This window comes from Charadrius vociferus, unplaced genomic scaffold (assembly GCF_000708025.1).
Source record: "Charadrius vociferus isolate BGI_N301 unplaced genomic scaffold, ASM70802v2 C15604727, whole genome shotgun sequence".
Lineage (NCBI taxonomy): Eukaryota > Metazoa > Chordata > Aves > Charadriiformes > Charadriidae > Charadrius > Charadrius vociferus.
Genome location: NW_009659184.1, coordinates 1 through 965, shown reverse-complemented (window position 1 = coordinate 965; position 965 = coordinate 1). Strand labels below are relative to the sequence as shown.

Below are 965 nucleotides of genomic sequence, written 5' to 3'. Positions count from 1 at the left end.
AACCGCTTGACGCTGCTGAAATAATCCGTGCTGTCAAATCCTCCAACAACGTAGACAAAGCCGTTAAAATAAGCCGTGCCGTGGTAGGCGAGGGGGCTTTCTTGCTCACACGTGACGTTCACCCACTGGTCTGCACGGGAGTCGTAGATCTCAATGGCGTTGGTTGGGCTCTCAACGCTCCAGCCTCCGATAGCAAACAGGACGGCGTAGGGCAGGCGAGGCCGCGTGAGGCGCTGGGTGAAGTCAGAAGAGGATGGGCCGTACATATTGAGGTTGTACATTTCTGTCAGCGTGTTTATGACGAGAACTTTGCATTCCTCGTTGTCCTTCACATAACGGTGTGTTTTGACGTTGTTTATGAAGTAGTCTGCTTGCATCAGTGCCAGTCGAACCTGAGAAAGGCAAAAAGGAGGTTAGAACCTTAATGCAGATGCTTTACACCCTGGTATCCTTAGTGGAAGGCTCCGATGGCGAGTGGCTTTGCTTTCAGGCCACAGCGTTGTCCAAAGCTTAGTAGGGAGCCCGAGGGCCGGAGAGCACCCACCTGGCTCAGCAAGACGGCGATGTGCTGCCTCCTGTCCTGCGGGGCATGATCGATCCATTTCAGGATGGCCTCGAACACGGCCTCTTCTCGTTTCACGTTGAGCTCGTCCTTCTCCAGGATGTGCATGAGCTCGTTGACAGAGACGTCTAGAAACTCTGTAGACAGCCTGCTCATCTCCTCAAAGTGGTGGAGGATGAAGACACAGGCTGCTTCTCGCAGGTCGGGGCAGTAGCAATAATCGGCAAATCTCCAGATGCCGATGCAATTTTCGGAGCAGAGCTGGGATTTTAAGAACTCACTGCACAGTCCGACGATGCCCATGACATTGAACTGGTCGGCTGCGGCCAGCAAACTCTGAACGTTGTCCACCGTGACCGGGACTGTCCTGGTGTAAGCGTACTCGATAATGAGCCGCATCATT

General features: G+C 53.6%; 1 protein-coding gene across 1 annotated transcript; it reads right to left on the bottom strand.

Moving 5' to 3' along the window:
* Nucleotides 1–6: 6 nt before the first annotated feature.
* On the bottom strand, nucleotides 7–964 carry LOC104293722 (kelch-like protein 10; the record flags this gene model as incomplete). Its single annotated transcript, XM_009893242.1, has 2 exons — nucleotides 545–964; nucleotides 7–392 (listed from the first exon to the last, which is right to left on the bottom strand). Coding segments are annotated over exons 1-2 (806 nt in total), but the record flags the coding sequence as incomplete, so codon positions are not given.
* Nucleotide 965: the final 1 nt, after the last annotated feature.